General features: G+C 38.4%; 1 protein-coding gene across 2 annotated transcripts in view; it reads right to left on the bottom strand.

The window, feature by feature from the left end:
• The window catches only part of AR (androgen receptor), a 187,024-nt gene that overhangs the window by 63,039 nt on the left and 101,997 nt on the right, over positions 1-21,988 (bottom strand). For both annotated transcript variants that reach the window (XM_058714698.1, XM_058714697.1), the window contains exon 2: positions 13,078-13,229. In XM_058714698.1, coding sequence (XP_058570681.1) covers positions 13,078-13,229 — 152 coding nt within the window. The remainder of the gene's footprint in view (positions 1-13,077; positions 13,230-21,988) is intronic.

The raw sequence follows: 21,988 nt of genomic DNA, 5'->3' as shown, positions 1-21,988 counted from the left end.
TCAGACACTGTGACAGATCGTGCATGGCAAGATACTTTCAAACAGAGGGGACTTTAATAAATTACTAATACATAACACATGATTTTGGATGTATATATAGCCACCTACCTCCTTCCAATTCCTTCAATGTGTCTACCATTCCTAAAGATCTTCCCATTATATGCTCCCACCCCCAATGCCTGCTTTTGACTCAGATAAATGTGTCTACCACACCACTGGTAGAAATGGATCCTAAGGAAATTTTAAAAAGAAAAAAAATAATGTGCATGAATACAACCTAAGTACATGTAAGCAATCTAAATATCTAACAATAGATGCATAAGAAAAAAAAACTACCAATTATGCAAGCATGAAGGCAAGACCTAAAATAATGACATATATTTTGGTCAGTTGTTGTGTGAAGGTGGTGGGCATTTAAAAAGCCATTAGTAGAAAATATAAATCTCCAGACAGATGATGTAATTTCACATGTTTAACATTGTAGGGTGACATCCATGAGGCACAATTTAATCCAAAAGAGGTTTCCAATGCATCTACAATAAAATCATGTTTTCATCAAAGTGAACCTTCCACTAAGGAAATCAGTTTAGCAGAGGGAAAAATATGGGTAAGTACATTGCTGAGGTAAAGCAAGAAATGGAAAGAACCACAAGAGAGGGAGTCAGGAAGTGCTGTGGGAACACAGAAGGGTGGGATGTCTTTTGATGGAGTGGAAGCCTCATGGAGGAGGCATTTAAATGAGACCTTGAAGGATACCGAGATGTGGAGAAAAAGCACTTGTAGCAGAGGGAGTAGCCTGAGTAAAGGTGAGGAAGAAGAAAGTGTGGGCATGCAATAGGATAACAGAATAGTTTAACTATATTGCAAGCACAGCCTCCTGCAGTGTTTTAATATCTTTGGGTGCAAAACAAATACTGATCATCCATTTTAGGAATAGAATGAAAAACTGAACACAAGTGACCAAGCTGAAATAAAATTACATTAACATTTTTTGGGGGGGCTTTGATTTAAATCAATTAGTTTCTCCATAATTCTTAATAACATTGTTTCTTCTGGCCTTTGATTTAAACCAATCAGTTGCATAATCTGTTCCATGTTTTACTTACCTCTTTTAGGACACTTATTAGAGCAGTATTTAATGTTTGTTTCTGCATTGTTATCCCCCACTAAACTTTGAGATCTTTGAAAAGGACTGTGTCTCATTCATCACCGAGTTTCCAGTATCAAGCAGAATGCCTGGAATATGCTTGCCTCACTGTGTGCTGATTTGCTGCTTCTGCTGGACTCAGATGTTTTACTCATCACTCTCTCCCCAGCTCTTAGCACATGGCCTGACATATAATAGAAACTGAATGTATGTTGAACCGAGATGAATTAGTTACCTTACTGCTTTCTTAGTCCTCTGTGCCTCAGTTTCTTTATTTGCAAGTATCTACTACCTCATAGGGGTATTGTAAAGATTACGTAAGCACTTAGTGGTGTAGTGCTTAACACAGAGAAAATGTTCAGTAAATATGAACTGCTATGATTATCATCATTATTATTGTTTTCTGTTGTTGATAAGGCTTCCAGAACTGCTTATGGGGGTAGGCCCCTCAAACTGTGCTGGCCTTGATCAGGGTTGTCTTTGGGCACAGAGCAGGGGTGCTATCCCTGTAGACTTTTTTCTCACCTGTCCATCACACTGCTTCTGCTGTACTTAGATATTCTGTGCAGTATTAAAACCATAGCTGACTTCGGAGGGCACGTCCACCAGGCTAGAAGCTCCCTGACAACAGGGTCAACTCACACTCATCTCTGGGTCTATAGAGGGCCTGAAATAATACTTGTTGAAAAAAATGAATGAATAAAAGCTATTCACCTCCATACCTTCTTCCTTGCCACTAGACTATGAGAATACAAATGCCTAAAATCTAGTTCCCTGTAACTAGGAGACAGGGTCCAGGGAGCTCTGTGCTGCTTACCATTGCTCTAGCTAATTCCTTTTGGGTTTTTGGTACTGAGGAGTTTACACATCTACAAAACTGTCATATTTTGAATCATGTGTGAAATACGCCATCTGTATGAAAATAATTACTATCAAATTATATATGTAAATAGCAACAGGTGAATTATTTAATTCACACTAGCATTTCTAACAGTGAAATCATGGGACCCCTGAAAATATTCTATAATTTGATATGGGGCTGATTTCTCATTCATGCAACAGGAGGCATTGTCCACATTGTCTAGATCACTTTATTTTTGAAAGTCTGGCACTATGCAAGGAAACTTCCAGTTGCCTTATGTCATGTAATTCTTATAACTTCTCTGGAAGTGGTCATCATTATCTCCATTTTATAGGTGAGAAAATTAAATTTCAGGGAGGAGATGTCATTTTCCCATGGGTACACAGTTAACAAATGTATGTAAATCAAGTATTTTACCTCTATATCAATAGGGATTCTAGGTAGAGAGCATTCTAGTATCTTTGTAGGGCTCTTAGGTAGATGAGAAATCATTCCATATATTTTTTGTTTTCTACATCTATTTCTGCTCCAATGTAACCATAATATGAACCTAAATTTGCTGGCTACTCCTCATCAAGTTGCAAAAACAACAAAGAAGAATGTTTTCTAAGTAACATGGGCTACAGAGGAGTTTCTGGGGAGTCATGTAGGCTACACAGATAGTGTGGACGAAGAGGCCCTTGTAGGACAGTGGGAAGCAGGAGCCCTGTCAAATGGAGATAAAGGACCAACCCCATCTGTATTCAGAAGCCTAGCAGAACTAAGGGACCTAAATAACTGGATACCCACCTACTAATGGGTCTTAGGGGCCCTCGGCAGGGTATTAACCATCTCCCCCACACATAGAATTTTGGACAAGATATAAAGGTGATTCAGGTAGGAGTCAGAGATAAGCAGTATGCTACACATTAGCTTTGGCTGGCTCATTTTTAAAAGGATCTACATTGGAGAGTGAATGGGGGTAGAGGGATGTACAGCCAATCTATGGGAAGCAGAATGAATTCCAGTATATCACTAGTGTTCTATTTTTTTTTTTTTTCTTTTTTTTTTTAATTTTTTTTCAACGTTTTTTATTTATTTTTGGGACAGAGAGAGACAGAGCATGAACGGGGGAGGGGCAGAGAGAGAGGGAGACACAGAATCAGAAACAGGCTCCAGGCTCCGAGCCATCAGCCCAGAGCCCGACGCGGGGCTCGAACTCACGGACCGCGAGATCGTGACCTGGCTGAAGTCGGACGCCTAACCGACTGCGCCACCCAGGCGCCCCAACTAGTGTTCTATTTTAAACACAGTGGAGTCATAGCTCATACCAAGACATTATCCTGTTTTTGAAAGAAATGCCTCTTACCCCCCAAAACAAATGAACAAACAGTAACACTACAACCAAACCACACTCCTACAAGAAGTCCAAAACACCAATGATATATAAAGCAAAACTCTATATAAAAGACAACCTGGTTTGGTTTCAAAAAACATCCATCTGTATTCAGGAAAAGAATCCTTAAAATGTATTTACACAGGTGCTGGCTCAGATTTATGACCTTTCCCCACCCTGGCCTGTGGCTATGGACCTGAATTTACCAGGGAGGTCAGACAAGTCTTGAGGATGAAGACACACAGATAGCTCTAACACCTTCAAGTCCAACGCCTGGAATCCAGGAAAAGCAATAAAACATGTGTTTGTTGTGCTGTCTGGGGAGTGTTACACACAGTGCCCAGAGAGGCAAAGAAGGAAAAGGAAGAGGCTGACTTTTGATATATTCTTATACAAATACTACTGACCCTTAATTAACACTGAAAAGATGTGTGTGTGTGTGTGTGTGTGTGTGTGTGTGTGTGTGTGTGTGTGTCTGAGAACCTTACATTAATCAGGGACTAACACAAATACCATTTCCCATCTTCCCTTTCTGCTGACCCTGGGGACACCATAAGTATATCTGTGCCAATGATTAAGGCTTCACTCCAGAAGGAACCAAAACTTACTGGGCACCAGGAGCTGTGTTACACATCATTTAGTTCTTACAATAGCCATTTGAGCTATTACTCTCCTCACAGAAGCACAGGGAAGACTTGGGACTGAACTTGGGTCTGCCTATTTCCCATGGCTGATGCATATAAAGTGAACCACTGGCAAATAGATACATCTGGAGTATCCATAAAATTTCAGAGATTTATTGTTATTTAGACTGTTACAGATTTACTGCTGAATTCTTCAAAACCATATAGTCCAACCACTTTATTATTCAGATGGAAATTTCTAGGGGCAAAGACAGAATGAGACATGCCTAAGGCCACATGGTGAGACAATGACAGAACCAGAACCCTTTTGGTGCTCTTGTTTCACCTCGTAGACAACAGCCTGCTTCCAAAAAGCCAAGAGATTAGAGTAGGACAGGAATCCACAGTTCGGCATGGGGTGAGGCAGGCACAAAAGGCTGACTGAAGGCTGGTCAAGGGACCTGCTGCATGTGATAAGGGGAACTCACCCCCCTCTGCACTCCATAATATTCCTAAAACAAGCCTCTAGCTTTCATGCAGCCTTGCCTTTCGTTTCTCTTTTCCCTCTTCCTGAAGTTCCCTTCCTACCTTTTTTGCATCTAGCAAATTATTATGCATCCCTCAAGACCTAAATCAACCCTTAACTTTTCTGTGAAGCTTTCTCAAACTTTCCAGGTAAAAATAACTCATTCTCTTATTCCGTATGCACAGAGGATTGAGTACTTACTTCTAGTACAGCACTTACCTCACTCTGTTATGTTGAGAACGCTGTCACATTCACTCCACAGCCACTAACTAGTTGCATGACTTTGGGCAAGTCACTTTAACTCTTCTGTGCCTTGGTTCCTCTTGCAAAGTGGGGGCAATAATAATACCTATATCATAGGGTTGTTGTGAGGATTGAATGAGAAAATGTCTGTAAAGCAATATTGGGTATACTGAGTGCCCAATAAATAACTTTTTTTACTATCTCTTATCCAAGTCCCTGGTAGAGGTCTGGCGTACACATTAAGTACCTATGAATAAATGGACACCATGTGGGGAAAGTGTCAGTCGTCAGCCATTTTGGGTATCTCTGTAGTTAGGATACTCCTCTGAGGGTCCATAAATTCCTTATCGAACACTAGACTAGACTAGTGGTCCATAGTCTTTTCTGTGTTATATGACCTCTCAAAATCACATGAAAGTTATGAAACACTCCCTAAAAAATCCATGCACATTTATACACACAAAACCTTGCAAGAGTTTTCATACCATAAAATGTCTCATAGAGCCCTTCTATCATAGACTAACATTAATCATTCCCCTGCTAAAGGGAAAAACATAAAGTTACAGAAGTAGAAGGGACTCACAAAAGCCAAGTACTTTCTGCAAGCCAAGGGCTGTTCTAAATGTTTATTATTCTGCCTCACATAATTCTTGAGTGTTTCAAGGTAACAATCTCTGTGGCTCAGCTAATTGGCTTTGAGGCTGGAGGAGCCCCTCAGGCAAGAAACAAGAAATCTCTAGGAAGCCCTAATATCTGCCAGTTATAGGTTCTGTGAACCTGGAAGAGTCATTTCCTCTCTCTGAGCCTCAGTTTCCTTATCCATAAAATATCTTGGCCAGATTTTTAGGTTTCTAAGTTTCTTTTCTTCAAGGTTCAACAGATTAGCATTTTCAGAACCTGTGATTCCAAGCACTGCAAATCTTTTAAGTCTTTTTATTAAACAGCTCATGGCTGAGTTAGCTGTCCAGAAAGTGAAAGAGCTTGTACCATGGAGCTGTAGGAATGTATTTATATCTAACTTATAGAACTGTGAGAGGCCCATTCTCCAGGGCACACAAGCAGATACCACAATGAAATCAAGGTCCATCCATGTTATGATGCATCCCAGGAGAAAAAGGAAGATCAAAATTTTAAAACACTGATAGAGGATAAGACTTTGTGGCTTTTAACCTCTGTCCTAAAATGCAGTATTTTCTGTTTTTGACGTCAAAGAGGAGGAAAATAAATTTCTCTTGCTCCTGGCCCCATGGAAAACATTCTGTGGTACACTTTGAGAAGGCTCAAAGCCAAGGGTCAAGGAACCAGGGATCTACCATTTGTACGTATATGCTTTGTCTCTGAGCTTTTCCGTTAGCTTGGTAATGAGTAAAATTCTCTTGATAAAAGGTGCTAAATTATGCTTTCTGTACTGTGCATGTGTGATGAGAGTGAATGAAGAGCTACTAATGCTGGTTTTATCAGAATCAGAATTTTCCCTATGAAGAGTAGGAGGTGGTGGAAGGACTATGGCTCACATGTCCCCAGCTCTACCTAATGAAGAAACTGCTCTTTTCACCACCAACTCTTTTAAATATTTGGGGCTTTCTTAGGAAGACAAGCTCCCTCAAATTAGTGCTACTCAGTGTCTCCTTGGTTTCTCCCCACAGTACTTATGTCTTTCTTAACTTCTGTCATCTCTTCACTGTTGGCTTTCTTACTTGCCTAGACATAACAACCCTTTCTTTCTACTTGGGGTTAGTATGTTTATATATTTGAGGGGAAGCTATACTATAGCAGAGTGACTGTTACCTTTGAACTCAGAACACCTGGGTTCAAATTCCAGCTATTCCATTTACTACATGTTGATTAACTGTCAAAGCCTCAGTTTGCTTATGTGGAAAATGAGAAGGATAACTTTGCCTTCTGTCTCAGATGGTTTTGAAGTTCAAATGGGCAGTGGATATAGTGGCCCTGCATTCACTGAAGAGATTTAAAGATGTCCAGGATTATGATCACCAAGCTCCTTGAGGCAAGCTCTGTACCTTGAGTATGTGATCCCAACACCCCACATGTAGTAAGCACCCTGTAAATGTTTACTGGCTGAATGAATGAGCAGATTACTACCAGGCCCATTCTAGGCACTGGTCTGTCAGGAGGCTATGGTGATTCCACTGGGGTGCCTCAGGAATAGCAACAAAGACTGGAAGCAAAGGGACTGAGAATTCTAATCTTTATTCCCTTTATAAAGAGACATTTACCTCTAAATATCAGTTTATTCTTTTTTAAATTCATTTTTGAGAGAGAGTGCAAACAGGGGAGAAGCAGAGAGAGAGGAGGACAGAGCATCCAATGTGGGCTCTGTGCTGACAGAAGAGAGCCTAATCTCGGGTGCAAATTCAGGAACCATGAGATCATGACCTGAGCCAAAGTCAGAAGCTCAGCTGACTGAGCCACCCAGGTGCCCCTCAGTTTTCTCTTTTGTATAGGAGGAAGTTTCCTCTTCTGTACCCTCTTCTGCACACCTGCCTACTTGGAATGCTGAAAGCAGCTGCCTAGCCATGAAAAGGAGCATGAAAACACCTGAACAATAGGTTCCAGAAGAAGTAAGCACAGATAGCTATTATAACTGAAGAGACTGTTTTCTGAAATAATGGCTCATCACAGATTTTGGTCATTTTGAAGGATAGTGTATTTCTTGCTGTGGGACTACAGCCCATAGAAGTAATAAATAACTCCTACCTTTGAAGAAAAAGCGGTTCTAACGTTTGCCTTTGCAATAGCAGCCAAATGCAAAAATCTACTACACATAGTTTCACAATTACCAAGAGATTCTGTGGAGGACTGAAAAAATGTTCTAGCTTCAATACATGGGCTTTAAAAATGTAACAGATTGGGAAATAGTAACACAAAGTGGAAGCATGCAATGGACTAGGAAGATTTTGGAAGTGACATAACTTCCTGTTAATCATTGCTTTCATAAAATGTACATGCTATAAATAAGCAGGCACAGGGCACTGTATAGCAGCAATGGCAAATTCTTGACCTGCCTCCTAAATTGGGCACTAATGAGAGATGCAAGTGGGTATCAACTGCAATGGGTTATAGAGCTAAATTATTTATTCTGAAGGCCTGTGGTCTAGTCTTGTGGGGACAGCAAGAATTATGCCAGCAAATGTGTAAAGACAAAGAATCATGGGGAAATATATGGCAGATCCATAACTCAGCTGACCACCTTGGCCCTGTTTTCTATCAGACAGAAAGTTTTTCCATAACACTTAGTACCAGAAAGTCTCCAAAGTCCTTCCTCTTTACCATCTGTGGTATATGTGGCATCCAGCAAAACTCATTCATGTAGATTCCATAGTCATCCACATGTTTATGGAGCCAAAGTCTAGAAAACATATGAAATATTTTCAATTTCTCTGGGTATTGCAAAGGAGAGTGATCTACTAGATCATTAGAAAAAAATGTATTCTCTTCTAGCATTCCTAGATTAACTTACTTTTTTCCTGTTTCGTAAAAATGCTCAATACCTAGAGGCCACCAGATCTGGCATTTTGGAAAACCAAGATGTGCAAACTCTGGCCACTCAGAAGAATGTTTAAAATTAGATGAACTAGAGAGTTAATAAAATACTAGAACATCGGAAAGAGTTACATTTAGTATGCAGATTTGTAAGCACATAAGTGACCATCTAAAGCAAGAGTCAAAAATTACAGTCCACAAGCCAAATCCACTGTGCCACTTGTTTCTGTGTGGCTTAAGAGCTGAGGATCATTTTTAGATTTTAAATGCCTGAAAAAAATCAAAACAAAAATAGTACTGAATGGCATGTGAAAATTAAATGAATTTCAATTTCAGTGCCCATAAAATTTTATTGTAATACAGCCACACCCATTAGCTTATGTATTGTCTAGGACTGCTTTCAGGCTACAAATGCAGAGTTGAATAGTCGAGTCACAGGTCATATGGCCTACGAAGCCCAAAATATTTGCTACCTGGTCCTTTATAGAAAAAGTTTGCTGACCTCAGATCTAAAGCCTGGCTTTGACATTTAGAAAAACCAGAGACAGATAAAAGATAAGAGGAACTTTGTGAGAAGATATCCAGGATCAGTGCAATCAGGATCAGTCAACTCCTTGGCCAAAGATACCTGATCAAGGCTCTGGTGACGCTGCAAGCAGATCCTTCTAACATAGCTAATTTGCCCCGGGGAAATGTTACTGAAAAAGCGAGGGAGTCAAGAGGACACTGAAAAGCACAAAAAAACTCTCTGCAAGTCTCCAAACAAGAAGTTAACTTTCAATTCCACATGAGTTGAGGTGGGAAAGAGTGGATTTAAAGGACAGAAAGAGTTCAATGAGGGTTCACTTATATTTCTTCCCTCACAAAAACCTGGGGTGAGAGACGGAATCAAAGCCATACTTATATAAAATTTGCCAGGAATACTAAATTGGGACATATTGTAAACATCACCGAGGATGGTGTAATTCTTTGAGTCCAGAATGTAAACTACAGTTTCAATTTTATGATGTGTACCAAAGAGCACTCCATGTGTACAAAACAAATGGATGTACAGTCTCCAATGTTTTACTAGAAAATGTCTGAAAAATAGTAAATTCTTGAGCACACAGTGTACATAATGAACTAATTAACCCTCTTTGAAACATGATGTGGTAAAGATGGGGATTTATATCCTGATTTTCCAGATGAGAAAATGGAAAAGAAAGGAAGTTAACCAACTATGGTCACAATGCTGGGGGAAGGAGGAATCTCAGAGTCCTGAATTTTAACCTAGCCCATCCATCGTGCACTTTCCCAGATGGCTCTATCATCTAAAAATTGATTTTTAAAAGAATGGGAGATAGGGTTCACTATCTGTTAGGAAACCAAAAGTGCATATAGGTATAAATGCATGTTTGTTTGGTCCAATAATAGTTTTGATAGTGACGATGCTTTGAATTTGTAGAATCGTCATAAACATCTACACTGGAAGGGTATATTAAAAATATCTAGTTTAAGTCCCTTATTTTACAGAGAAAATTGAAGTCCAAAGAGGAAAATTAATTATCCAAAGCCAGACAACTAAAACTCCTCTGAGCTTCTACTCCTGTATATGGGCATCACCTTCCTTTGACTTCCTGGCCTTTTAGATAGCATTCAGTATGCCTTCCCCTGTAACCTCGCTGTTCATCACACCACCCCACTCCTCATACCTGTTTCTAGCCCACAGATCTTCCCCCAACTGCATGTGTGTGTGTATATGCATATGTGTGCGCGCGCGCACACACACACACACACACACACACACACACACACACACTTTCACTGAGCTTTCAACAACCAAAAATCTTTTAGTGATTTTAGCCCCATGGACTACCACCATTATTTTTTTTTTAATCTCAAAATATGAAGATGCTTCTCTGACTAGCCTAATCCTCACCCCAAACTCCCAGAATTACTGACAATGAGAAAATATGAGGCTCTCTCTTCCTCCTCAATAGGAAAACCTGGGTAGATTACAACTGACTCTGTGCTGAGCCTTGCACCAACGACAGCATTAAAGCCTCATGCTTTATGATCTACCAAAGCTAGAAATGGATTTCTGTCTGACATGCCAGGCTTTTAAGTCTTGTACCTGTGCCCAGTCCAGAGATTTCTGAAACCATGAATAAAGTGGTAATCAACACTCTGAACACTCAGTCTGACTTAACTGACAACAACAAACAAATGAGGGAAAGAAAGATTTGTGCTCCACTTTCTCCAAGACAGGTGGAATTCCAAGTTTTAATAAAGCAGATTCAGAATCACTTTCATAAAGGCCATTTGGGCAATAAGGACACATTGTAAAAGTGGGGAAAAATCGGAATCAATAAATGTTTCCTGTGGATAATGAGACAGCCCCCCGCCTTCAAACAGAGGTAATGACAGTAGTAAACTCAAGTCACCAAGTTTTCCAGATGGGAGGAAGAAAGAAAATGCCATTTTTTGCTTTCTTTTCTCTGTGTGTGTGTGTGTGTTTATACCATCTTCTCCTATCCCTCAAAGGGCTCAGGACTGGAACCTGGGGTTCATATTCCAAAGGAACCAAGGGGCTCCACAGCTTTGTAAGAAATCCATTTGTGATTTTTTTGTAGGCCAAAGAGTCAAGAGTATTTGGCCCCATGAGCCCACGGAGGCTCATTTTCTCAAAGAAAATATTACCAAGTTTCCATAACTTAAATTATTCTAAGGTCTAGAGCATTTTAAGACCTTGCTGGATTTCCAAGTGTTCTGCAAGTTGAGTGATTACCCCTCTCTGCTTCCTTGTTCTCAAATAGTCCAAGATACACATCATAGCACAGCTCCTCCCAGGAATCCCTGCCAGCTGCCATTCTGCCTTCCTTCCTCCTTCAGCTCTAACTTCTGAACAAAGCTTCCATGTGGAATATGTTATGACAGCAAAATATTCCCTTTTACAATGTTTGATTACTTTCCCTGTTTTCCAAAAATAACAGTATTGTGACCCAGATCTGTAAAACCAGAGGCAGCATCAAATACAATCTAATCTATTTGACTTGTATTTGCTTGTTCAGTTGCTTATTTGAACTCTTTCCCCATCTGATATGACTGCTATTACTGCGCTGTCTGGGCTTTCTGACACGCAGTCTCTAGATAGGTGCCCTGGTTTATTCTCTGCTCTACAGACAAGGCCTACTGGATGATGGGGTAGAGGGAGGAAGCAGAATCCACTGGGGAAGTTGGGGTGAGATGATCTGAAGTCGTTGGGGGCTATTCCTTGCTTTCTTATCTGACAGCTATCCTTGTGTAAGTACTCTTAAGAAAGGCAGGTACTGCTCTCTGTGTTTCTTTCCAAACTGCCTAGGTCTAGGTACTGGGGCCCCGCACATCAAACTATCCCAGTACAAGCAGTAGCAATAGGCCACTTGGGGGTATGGAAGGAACATGCAGCATGTTTTCAGTAATACTAAATTCTAGCTGTCTCGTTGTTGCTTTGGGGACTGGAAGAAAACAAAATAATGACTTTCTGTTTTATAAGTATTCCTGCCACCTGGCTAAAATGATGAGAAGACAATAATCATTCCAAATGGCTACCAATGCAAAAACTAGTAAAGGGAACCTGCTTTGCACCTTTTGTCTATTTGCCAAAAGCAGGCATCTAGACAAAATGCTCTGATGCTTCTGTTGTCCTCTGGTGGGTGCTATAACATTTCTGGTGAAAGGTATGGCTTATATACCTGCCACTTTTAAGAGTGTCCTCAGGGTTTATAGCCCTTACATAAGGAAAGGCTGCCTGTTTGGGTTCTGACTTGGAACTCAATATTTCTAGGCTAAAGAAAGAGAAGGATAGGTCTTGGAAGGAAGTATTTCCTTTGTGGAAAGTGAAGGCAGGAGTAGATACTGGTGTTTGGCAACTGGGTCTGCCTCCAGAGCAGAGTATGTCTGTCTGTGGGCTGTTTATCAGTGTCCCTTTGTGAAAACAAGCTCTTAGGACAGGATGGGGAAGGCAGTGGATGAATAGGAGGTTTAAGCCCAGGTTGATTGGGAAGGAAGGAGTCACTAGCATATATAGGAGGTCTGGAAATGGGAGTTCTTGCTGTAGGATGTAGGCTGAGCACCTCTGGTAGCGGATCAGACATGAACTGTTCTAAGCTAAATAAGACTAAGAAGTCAGGGCTTGAGCCAAATATAAGATGAAACTTAGCTTGGGGTGCTGGACCAATAGACAGATCCTGAAGGCAAGTCTATGGAAAGAACAAAAGTGTTTCATCACTCTGGATCCCTACTTATCTAGGGGCTATTAATTCAAAGAGGTCTCAAAAAGGCAGCAGCAGAAGGGAGCACGTGCACAGACTGATGGTCTGCTTTGTTTCTGGGGCTGAGGCCAGGGAGACTTTGTGAAGGAACATTCCCATATTCACTACAGAGAATGGGTTAAGGACTCAGTTGGGGTTTCTCCACTTCTGACATCTCTAATAAAGACAATTTTTCCATCACTATGCAACAAAGTGGAACACAAACAGGGAAGAAATTAAATCTTTTCAAATAATTAATTTTCTTTTATTTGTAGGACCCTTCCAAGCTGTAAGCACCAGATGGGACCACCTTCACTGAATACATTGCCTGTACTACCAAGGCTGCTGAAGCCAGGGGACCAGAAAGTATGAAAACTTGTTTCTTTAGGCTCTTAGGTTCTTTGAGAGGGTCCCACCAGTGACCTTAACTTTGAAATGATAAAATCCTGGGCTCTGGAAGATTGGTGTATCTCTATATAAGATAAAGAAGAAAGGGAGGTAGAAGTGAGTGTGCAAGACCCCTTACCTTCAGCGGCTCTTTTAAAGAACACTTTGCAGCTTCCACAAGTGAGAGCTCCATAGTGACAGCCAGAAGCTTCATCACCGCAGATCAGGCAGGTCTTCTGGGGTGGAAAGTAATAGTCAATGGGTAAGACATGGTCTCTGGAAGTCTCCAAACTGGAAAGAGACAGGAGAAACAATGCAACACATGTCAGTGCCTAGCAGAAATAAGAGGATAGAAGTCTGAGGTCTTTAGGAGCAAATTTACCTGTGTAAATTATTATTACTTAGAAAACAAGATTATTTCTTGCTTCACTGAGTCAGTGTGAAGCTGATTTTTCTGCTACTTCTAGTGATGACGTCTGTGGGGTTTCCTGTCATGTGGACAAGACTTTTTAGATCCTGCTAAGGAATTCAAGAAGTTCTCTGGGGTCAGCCAGTCTCATGGGCTATGTTTACATGAGGGATAGATGAAGACAGAAACCTGAATGCTGAGGTTAAGGTATCTAACTTAAAATGGTTGTCAGGCAACAATTTTAGATCAATTAAATAGTATCAACCCAGCTATATGGCCTTACCTTATCCAAAGGGAGATCTATGGCCAAAAGAGACTAAGCAAGAAAGCAGTTTGGTATCCTTTGCCCTAGTTCTCTAAGCCTCGCTTTCACCTGTAAATAGGAATAGTATTGCCCATCCTACTGAGCTCTATTGTGAGTGGCAGTATAAATTATATAAAAAGATAAAAAGCCTTTAAAATGAATACACAAGTGAGAGATCATGATTAGTGTTATCATACCAGCCTTCTTTGGTCTTCTCCCCCGCCATTCCCTCACTTTCCTTAGTCATCTCTCTAGGTCATGTAGACATCCCCTCACCTCCATTCTGCAATATAAAGTAGCAAAATCCTTACACCTGAGGTTCTTGTTGGGAAATGACACACAGTGATGCTGGAAATTTCTCAGGCTACCATCTCAACACTTGGCCATTAAAATACCCATAGGGTCTTTAGGATAGGATGGAGCTTTAGGAGTCATCTAGTCTAAACTTCTTATCTCTAAGAAGATCTGTATCTGAGTCCTTTCAGATGGATATGAAGGAGAGGGTCAGAAAGCCAATCCTAAAACCTTAATAGAAGTGAAATTCTGAGTCTCCTGTAGTAATTAATTCAAGTTTAAACAAATAAAATATGGTTCTTACTAATCAAAAGTCAAATTATTTTTCTCTCTTATACCCTATGTCTAAGCATTAAAAAAAAATGATGTCCTGGGTTAATCTGCCTCAGGTATATGATAATTCCCCATATTCTCATCCACAGGAATGTAGCCATATTTTTTTTTTTCTGAGCACTTCTCCCTTACTAAGGAAGGAAGGAAAATAAGTCTTAATGGCAGCCTGTTTGTTGTGTTGGGTGATTTCTACACGTCAAAACAACTCTGAGAAACATTTTTTTTTTGGTCATTATTACATCAAATGAAGAAACTCACATTCAGAGAGGTAAAGTCCAAAGTGATTTGACAACAAGTTCAGGACTATCTGGCTCCAAATCCAACATAGCTTCCATTACACTATTATCTTTCTGCTACTCTCTTACTTTCTACATACATGGCTCTATCAAGCTCAGCATAGTTATCAGAATCCAAAAAAGCATGAAATGTTATCTTCCCATCAATAACCAGGGATCAGCCCTGGCAAGGGCAAGAGCAAAGAATATTTTTGCTTAGGCTATACTTGACAAGAACTTTACCTCTAAGACACAAATATTAGCCTTTATTCATGTCCCAAGTACTGCAGAAATCACTAAAAAAATTCGGCTTATATGTAAACCCAGCAGCTGGCTATCTTTTCTCCCCCAAAAGATCTCACTTTTCTACCTTGACTGGAAAGCCAGCAGGAGTCTGCCTATCAAACCAGGATTAGCAGGACTGCCAGTTCCACAGGAAAATAGCTCACTTCCCATATATAAATGGGCCAAATGCTAAGAACATCATCCCTTTGGCTAAAATTTTCATTTCCTTGGGTAAAGAATGTGTCCCTATCCTCATTCATAAAATAAGGAGAAGCAGCAGAAGTTTTTTTTTTTTGTTTGTTTGTTTTTACAAGTGTCTTCATCCTTTTCTCTCTTTTTTTGACTTCTGAAACTAATGCAAGCCATTCAAACAAAATCAAAAGGACATGTATTTAGGCACTTCATGTGCAAGGCCATTTCATATATATCATCTCATTTAACCTTCCTCCAAACCCTGCCAAGTAGTTCTGTATCATCTGTATATCATAGTAGAGGAAACTGATGTTCAGGAAAATTAAACTTGTTCAAGACCACTCATGTCATAAATGGGAATGCCAGATTCCATCCTAGGTAAGTCTGCCTCCAAAATGCTGGTTCATAATCCATGACTAATCACGTTATAAAATTGAAGGTTGAGATTAGATAGATGTATTCAACTCAACTCCTAGCACTTAGCCTTACAAACCTCGCAAAGGATTAGGTTCTGGGGACATTGTGATAATCAATATATTATTCTTGCCTCTAAGAAATTTACTATCTTGTACAGAAGAAATACAGGAAGCAAGGAACTGTAACACAACATAGTAGATGGTATAGTAAGGCAGAGTGCAGATTGCTACAGATAAGGAAGCACCTCAAAGACAGGAATGATTTTTGAAAGGCATAAAGGTATATTTGGATAAATGAGATGACAATTATAATTATAGTAATTTTATCATATGATTGGAAAATAAATATTAGATATACAACATGAAAACCTGAATAAATAAGAGGTATTCTTGAAAAGAGACTTTATGAAACAGAAATTTTCATCCATATTACAATTTAAAATGCAGTTTAAATTGTTCAAAATAATCTAATTAATAAAATTTATAATCAGTGTTTAAGACTGAAGAAAGTCATCAATATTTAGTTCATTAGATATGAGTTCAATGAAACACACCACTTATAAAAATAACGGTAAAAGAAGAGGAAGAAGAAGAGAAATAATAAAGGCAATTTTAGAATGTGAACTTTCCTAATTACAGCCCACTTTGACTAAAGGCCTGAGATATCTGCTAACCTCACCAGGCTGGTCTCTGCTTACCTACCTACCCTTCCTCTTTCTGGAAAAATATTTTGGACAGCACTTCCACTGACCCTGGTGTAGTGAAGACAAAAGGAACATTTCAGTTCTGCCTTATGGGCTGACCATTGGACATTGTAAATGAAAATGTAATAAGAGTTCCAATCCCAGGTTTATATCCTACAGAAACTCATGCACATTTTTACCAGCAAGCAAGTCAGGAATGGTGTCATAGCAGCTATATTTATAAAAACAGAAATGATAAACCTCCACTGAAAGGATAAAGGATAAATAAATTACAGCACATTCATTCAATAAAATACAATTCAGCAATAATGAGGAACAGAATACAGGTACACATAGGTAAATCTTATAATCTAATATTACATAAAAGACATAAATCACAATAGCCTATATATTATGATTCCATTACATACATATCCCAATAAAGGCAAAAGTAAACAAAATATAATTTGGTAATACATATTTGAAAAATCATAAACATTCAAGTGAATAATAAACCCTAAATATAGGATTATGGTTACTTCTAAGGAGAGACTGTGGTTAATGATATAAGGAAGGAGGATACAAGTTTATGTATTTATGTATTGATTTAAAAATATTTATTGTCTACTACAATTCAAGCACCATTGTAAGTCCTGCAGTTACAGCAGTAAACAAAAAAAAAAATGGTGAAAATGTTCTTATTCTTTAACCAGGGCTCATGAGTGCTCATTTTATTACTATGCTGCATAACTAACTGATATGTTACATGAATGCTTTGTATGGCTACAACAGCACATAGTGAAAGAAAAAAAAAACCTGAGCGTTTCTAACATTCTCCTAAGTAACATCTTAAGTGCAAATGTAGCAAAGGTTTGCTTTGAGAACAAGCAAGTTCAGAATTTGCATGGAACGAGCAAGTTCAGAATTTGCATGGAACGAGCAAGTTCAGAATTTGCATGGAACGTTTATATTTCTTCCTGCTTCCCCTGGGGTACATGCTCACTTATTATCCCTATGCAGTGCACTCAGTTTTATGGGTCTGAAGGAAAAATGCTGCCATATAAAATGGAAGTTTCCTAAACCAGAATACCACTTCAACAGTTTCACAATTAATTAAATAAAAGTGGATTACTAGAAGCTGTAGGTCTACAAATGCCAGCTCAACTATGGAGAAGTTGGGCTCATAAATCTTCAGCACCTACCTATAATCTCAGTCTGTCTGTCTGTCTGTCTGTTTGTCTGTCTATCTGAGCTGAAAATACTTTAAAATGTCTGACTACTTTAAGCAAATTCTCCAAGAACTGTGGAACCAATGTGAAATGCAGAAGTCACAGACTAGTGTTCCTTGTTTGAAGGATGAATGTCAACTCAGCAGGGCTTTGGAGCCAGGCAGAGGTGGGCTGGAATCCTGCATCCACCACTGAACCCTGGTCCCAGTCATTAAGGCTCTCTGAACTCCATTTGTCTCATGTGGAGAGTGGGGATACTTTCTATCTAGAGGCTTTTGCGAGAATTACATTAAATAGTACATGTTAAGCCCTTCCCCTTGTGCCTGCCCCATGATAGCTGCATTGTAAGTTTAGGTTGCCTGCACCTTTTGCTTTACCATAAAAATAGGGGAGATGTCTAATATCCTTAAAATAAAAAAGACCATCCTTCTTGGCTATCCAGCACATTTAGGGAAAGGTAAATACAAGTGTATAGATAAGGGGAAAAAAGGATAGATGTGTTAAAAGTGTAGCTTTTTGATAAATATCACTGCACTTTTCAAACAAGAGGAAATTTAGAAAACCACCAAACATCTTTATAAAAGCATCATATTTTTCCTGATGTTTGGTAACCTAAAATATATTGTTTGTTAACCACATTGTGGGATATAATGACAACTCTACATGAATTTTTATAATAAGATTCAAGAGTTCAAAGTTAATTTCTCCTCATAGGTCTCTTGTGCCTACTTCTTTACGGGCACAAGGGTTATTTCAGTGGAGAAATTGACAAAGTAACGAGGTAAGTCTGGTAGCTTTCTTTTCCCCTCTAAGTCTGAGATTTGAAATTTGATGACTGTCCAAGAGAATAGTCATGTTTTCTTTTTAAAAGTACTACCTGACTTTACATCACAGCTCTCCACTTCTCCAATTTAGTAAGGCCTTGTTGAAGTGGAAAGATATAATAGGTAGACGATCTGGTTTTCATGACCATCTTTACCACTTTCTAACAGAAAAACCTTGAACAAGTCATTTTATTCACATGTAAAATGGGCATAAAAATATAGAGTTCACAAAATTGCTATGAAGATTCAATGAGATTTTGGGAAGTTAAACATTCCACTCTGTTGCTGGCACACTTTTTCACAGATGGCCATTACTATAATAATCTCATGAGAAAGTGGAAGGAAGGAGAGATTGGAGAACTAGGTTCTAAAAACCCAGCTCTGAGGTAAATATGATTACCATTCCTTTGAAAATAATTCAAACTGGGACTTAGATAAGGTAAATTACCTGTTTGAGTTCATATGGCTACTAAGTGGCAAAGCCAGGATTCAAACTGGGCATCATTTCCCCCCAAATCCATATTCTCCTGCTATTCTAAATTGCCAAGGACATATAATACTTGTGTTATAACCTAGGTTTAATTTAATTTGGTTTTTAACAAATTTATTGATATATGATTCACATACCATAAAATTCACCTATTTTGGCATATCCACAAACTAATTTTACTACAAATTATTACCATAAACTAATTTTATAATATTTTCATGACTCCAAAAAGAAATCCAGTACCCATTAGCAGTCACTCCCCATTTCTTCCTTCTCTCAGATCTTAATTCAATTTCTGTCTCTAAAGATTTGCCCTTTATGGACATTTAATATAAGTGGAATTATACAACACAATCTTTTGTGACTTGTTTCTTTCATTTAGCATACTGTTTTTAAGATTCATCCACATTGTAGCATGTATCATTGCTTCATTTGTTATTTCTGTGTAATATTCCATTACATGGATATACCACATTGTTTACCCATTCATCAGCTGGACATTTGAGTTGCTTTCACTCTGGCTTTTATGGATACTGCTGCAATGAATATATATATATATATTATATATATATATATATATATATATAATATATATATATATATATTATATATATATAATGTGAAATTACTATTTCAAAAGTCAAATGGTGACACTTTCAGAAACCTCCAGGCTAGTTTCCAAAGTGACTGCACCATTTTATATTTTTACCAATAATGTATACTGGCTCTAATTTTTCCACATCCAAGCTATTTGTCTTTTTTACTATAGTCACCTTAGTGAGTGTGAAGTGATGTCATATTTTGGTCTTGATTTGCATTTCTCTATTGAGTAATGGTGTTGAACATTTTTCATTTGTACATGTTCTTTGGAGAAAGGTCTATTCAAAGTCTTTGCACATTTTATTTTTTTTAATTTTTAAATGTTTTATTTATTTGAGAGAGAGAGAGCACAAGCAAGAGAGTGAGCGTGCGCCAGAGTATGAGCAGGGGAGGGGCAGAGAAAGAGGGAGAAACTGAATCTGAAACAGGCTCTAGGCTATGAGCTGTCAGAGCTCGATGGGGGTTTGAACTCGTGAACCGCGAGATCATGACCTGAGCCGGTCAGATGCTTAACCGACTGAGTCACCCAGGTGCCCCAGTCTTTGCACATTTTAAAACTGGGCTGGCTATTAGCCTTTTAATCATTGAATGGTAAGAGTTCTTTGTATATTCTAGATTCAATACTCTTATATCCATGACTTTCAAATGTTTTCTCTCACTCCATGGGTTGGAGTTTTACTTTTTTGATGGTATTGATTGCAGTATAAATGTTTTAAAATTTGATGAAGTCCAATGTATCATTTTTTTCTGTTGTTTCTATGCATTTGGTGTTATAAGCTAAAAAAAACATTGCTTAACACAAGGTCACAAAGATTTACTCCTACATTTTCTTTGAGGTTTAATGACTTAGCTCCAACATTTAGGTCCATGATACATTTTGAGATAACTTTTGGTATAAAAAAGTGGGGGTGACTGGGTGGCTCAGTCAAACATCCAACTTCAGCTCAGGTCATGAGCTCACAGTTTGTGAGTTCGTGCCCCACATGGGGCTCTGTGCTGACAGCTTGGAGCTTGCTTCAGATTCTATGTCTCCTTCTCACTCTGACCCTTCCCACTTGTGCTCTCTCTCTCTTTCGCTCTCTCTCTCTCGCTCTCTCTCTCAAAAATAAATAAATAAACATTAAAACAAGACATTCCTATTTAAAAAAAAGAACTTCATTTGTTTGCATGTGAATATACCGTTGTCTTATTTGTTGACAATACTATTCTTTCACCCATTGAATGGGCATGCTATCATTGTTGAAAATCATTTAACCATAATGTAAGGGTTTATTTGGGGGGAGGTCTCAATTGTATTTCATTGGTCTCTATGTGTCATACTTATGCCAGGACCACACAATCTTGATTGCTGTAGCTTTTAGTAAGGTTCGGAATCAGGAAGTGTGAATCCTCCAACTTTGTTCTTCTATCTCAAGATTGTTTTGGGTTTTTTTGTTTGTTTGTTTGTTTGTTGATTATTTGTGTTTTAAATTCCAGTATAATTAACATACAGTGTCATATTAGTTTCAGGTGTACAATACAGCAATTCAATAATTGCATACATTACTCTGTGCTCATCACAATAAGTGTGCTCTTAATCCCCATCACCTATTTCACCATTTCCCCGCCCCCCCACCTCCTCTCTGGTAATCTTTGTTCTCTACAGTTAAGAATCTGTTTTGTTTGTTTGTCTCTTCTTTTTTTCTTTGACCATTTGTTTTGTTTCTTAAATTCCACATATGAGTAAAATCATATGGTATTTGTCCTTCTCTGACTGACTTATTTTACTTAGCATTATACCTTCTAGGTCCATCCATGTTGTTGCAAATGGCAAGATTTCAATCTTTTTTATGGCTGAGTAGTACATATACCACATCTTCTTTACCTATTTATCTGTGGATGGACAGTTGGGCTACTTGTTAATTGGAATATCTTGACTATTGTAAATAATACTTCAATAAGCATAGGGGAGCATGTATCCCTTTGAATTAGTGCTTTTGTATTCTTTGGGTTAATACCCAGTAGTGCAATTGCTGGATTGTAGGGTAGTTCTATTTTTAACTTTTTTAGGAACCTCCATACTATCTTCCCCATTATTTTTTGTTTCTTGTGTTGTTGATTTTAGCCATTCTGACAAGTGTAAAGTGATATCTCATTGTGGTTTTCACTTGAATTTCCCTGATGATGAGTGATGTTGAACATCTTTTGATTTATTTTAGCTATTCTAGGTTTTTTGTATTTCAATACGAATTTTACAATTGACATTTCCATTTCTGCTAAGAATCTAGCTGGATTTTCGGAGGCATTGCCTTGAATCTATGAGGAATACTGTCATCTTAACAATATTAAAGTTCATGATCAATGAAAATGGAATGCTTTTCCATTTGTTTACATCTTATCTTTCCACAGTGTTTCAGAGTTTTAACTGTAGAAGTCTTTCACCTTTCACTAAATTTATTTGTAAATATTCTATTTGATAATATTATGAACTGTGTTCTATCACTTTTAAATTATTCTTTGCTAACATACAGAAATACAATTGATTTCTGCACACCAATCTTGTATTCAGCAACTTTGCTGAACTACATTAGTTCTAATAGTTTATTATGGATTCTTTAGGAATTTCTATATACAAGATTATATCATCTGTGAATAAAGATACTTTTACTTTTTCCTTTCCAATACAGATGCCTTTAAGATCTTTGTTTGTTTGTTTGTTTTTGCTGTTTGGTCCAAT

Source organism: Neofelis nebulosa, chromosome X, assembly GCF_028018385.1.
Source record: "Neofelis nebulosa isolate mNeoNeb1 chromosome X, mNeoNeb1.pri, whole genome shotgun sequence".
NCBI classification, from domain to species: Eukaryota; Metazoa; Chordata; class Mammalia; order Carnivora; family Felidae; genus Neofelis; species Neofelis nebulosa.
The sequence above is the reverse complement of the archived record's forward strand: the minus strand, read 5'-3'. Positions and strand labels throughout refer to the sequence as shown.